We start from the raw sequence: 2,539 nt of genomic DNA, 5'->3' as shown, positions 1-2,539 counted from the left end.
TATATATATAAAATATACAAGGATGCAAAGCTGGAGTCATACGTATCTCCTGGTGTCCCTCTTGCACAGTATCTTTTTGAACGACCTCCTGAAGTCGTTGTTGAAAACGGTATATATCAAAGGGTTCAGGGCACTGTTGCAATAGCCGAACCAGAAGAAGAACTTGAACAAGGTTGTAGGCACGTTGCAGGATATGCACAGAGTTTTCAGCATGTAAGTAAAGAAAAAAGGAAACCAACAAATGACAAAGACACCAATGACCACTGCCAAGACGAAGGTAAAACGTTTCTCGCGATTTTGACGACCTTTCCAGCGGCTGCCTTTGGTGTTCGACTCTTGCTTTTGGACGTTGGAATCCCCTGGTTTGATTTGACTTAGTCTGGGTTTCCCCTTGTTTGTTTTCTTTCTAATGGAGCATGGATTGTTCACTTTGTGGTCAGAGGACGATGAGTCCTCGAGGTCCACTCCGTTGATCTCACCTTTTGCCTCCTCTGCCTTCCTATGTCCTCCAACTCCCTGGAGCTCTATGGCCTGTTCACCGTTCAGTTTCTCGTGACAGAGGCGGTCCTTGTCGTCGCCTGCACCATTCTCCTTCCCATTCGCAGCAGGAGTATTGGGTGACTTCAAAATGGCATTTGGCTTCCGGTCTCCGGGTGGCGCCCGTGTCCTTTTTTTGGCGATTTGGTAGATCCGTACATAGACCAGTACCATGATGACGCACGGTAGGAAGAAGGATCCGATGCAGGAGGAGATGACGTACCATTTTTGGTCATTGATCTTGCACTCAGGGTGTGTCCTCTCGCCGTTGTTGTCGTTGTCGTTTTTTGCCATTGTGATAAGGGGCGGGAATGAGATAACTGCAGCAATAACCCAAACAATAAAGATAATGCACTTGATGCGGCGAGGCGTCCTCTTTAGGTTGTACTCGATGGCCTGTGTGATGGACCAGTAGCGGTCTAAGCTGATTGCACACAGATGGGTGATGGACGCGGTGCAGAAAAGAACATCGAGCGCAAGGTAAATCTCGCACCATACATCGCCAAAGTACCAATATCCCATGAGTTCGTTGGCCAGGGAGAAAGGCATCACGAGGGTGGCCACCAGAATGTCCGCCGAGGCCAGGGAAACCAGGAACAGGTTCTGCGGGGCTCGCAAGGCCCGGCTTGTAAACACAGCAATGACCACCAGGACGTTACCGAACACTATGAGCAGGATCATGAAGCCCACGAGCAGTGGCAGGGCTATCCGTAGGCTGTAAGGGGCCAAGCTAGGTAAGATCTGGGTGGTGTTATTGATGTCTGCCATGGTAGCAGATTGGCCCACTTTCTTTAAGAGTTCACCTGAGGTTACAAATATCATCCGCCAGGAAGGACAGAACTAGTGGTTCCTAGGAGAGCTGAGAGGAGAAGAGACTGAATCACTCCTCTGAGATTTTCCCGGATTTTTCCTCCTCATTGTGAGGGATACTTTAAAAGATGACACTTTATCTGAAAATAAAACAAGAAGGGAAAAAAATGTGTATCATTTATCATAGTTTTAGAATTGTGTCATCTCTTTATCAGTGCTTCTAACACAATTAACTCAGATTTATAGCCTGGCACCACTGTGTGGATAAAATCGAGGTACATATAATGATAAATAGTCCTACCTAAAACAAGGAGCGATGACAGCGGCTCTCCATTGCCAGGGCACTAAAACAGTGCGACCGGGGAACTTCTTCAGGCAAATCAAGAAGAGGCAAAGAAGATCCATGTGCCGGATGAAGCGTTTCCCCTGCGCCTCCTGTCTCTCCACTCGCTCTGGTCTCTGCGCTGCATCTAGTTGCGCTCGGCAGCGGACTTAATAGAGCGCTAATCACGTTATCCCGGGCGCTGCCGTGTTACTGTCTGCGTGTGGAGTTTCTCTCCTCACTGTCCTCCAGAGCGCCACTCCCTCTCCTTATAGCCCGCACGCTGCAAAAAGTGTCCCGCTCGCCGGGTCACTCACCGCGCGTGCGTCCGTAGGAGTGTCAATACTGGCACGCTGCCCCGCCGTGTTTGTCTGACAATAGCAGCATCAGCTGGAGAGACGTTTTAACAGACAGGAGAGCTGGGGGGCGTGGGGAGGACGAGGAACACATTTCCTCGAGTTAGTGTTAAATGAAGAAAAAAAAACAACACATTTAAATATATGACATGTGGAGACTGACTGGAGACCAAAAGGCAGAAGGAAGCAAATTACCTGGTTCACATGCGCGTGACGCTCAGAAAAGAAAAAAAATGTGAAAATGAATCTTTTGGGGAAAATATTAGCTTTATTTATCAAGTTTTCTTGAATGAATAAATTGAATATAAGAAGCTTTTTTTTTATTAAGAACAAAAAACATCTTTAAGCAAGTTTATATCCTGGATCTACGCCTCAAAAAAACAACCTACAAAAGAACTAAACCAATACATAATAAAAATCAGGGAGCAATTTACAAGGATGTGGACCTCTGGGCTGGAGCCAGTTTTGGTGCCTTAGCCACAATAGAATGTTTATATATATATATATATATATA

General features: G+C 46.6%; 1 protein-coding gene and 1 long non-coding RNA gene across 2 annotated transcripts in view; one reads left to right on the top strand and one right to left on the bottom strand.

The window, feature by feature from the left end:
* Positions 1-2,038, bottom strand: part of adra2a (adrenoceptor alpha 2A) — a 2,388-nt gene extending 350 nt beyond the window's left edge. The window contains exons 1-2 of the mRNA XM_007567633.2: positions 1,649-2,038; positions 12-1,487 (exon numbers count right to left, since the gene is read on the bottom strand). Coding sequence (XP_007567695.1) covers positions 37-1,359 — 1,323 coding nt within the window. The 5' untranslated portion in view covers positions 1,360-1,487; positions 1,649-2,038 and the 3' untranslated portion in view covers positions 12-36. The remainder of the gene's footprint in view (positions 1-11; positions 1,488-1,648) is intronic.
* LOC107838093 (uncharacterized) overlaps positions 1-2,539 on the top strand; it is a 10,748-nt gene that overhangs the window by 617 nt on the left and 7,592 nt on the right. The gene's annotated exons all lie outside the window — the stretch shown is intronic.

Source organism: Poecilia formosa, unplaced genomic scaffold (assembly GCF_000485575.1).
Source record: "Poecilia formosa unplaced genomic scaffold, Poecilia_formosa-5.1.2 Scaffold211, whole genome shotgun sequence".
In the NCBI taxonomy this organism is placed as follows: Eukaryota; Metazoa; Chordata; class Actinopteri; order Cyprinodontiformes; family Poeciliidae; genus Poecilia; species Poecilia formosa.
Note: the sequence above shows the minus strand (reverse complement) of the source record. Positions and strands in the feature narration are given on the sequence as shown.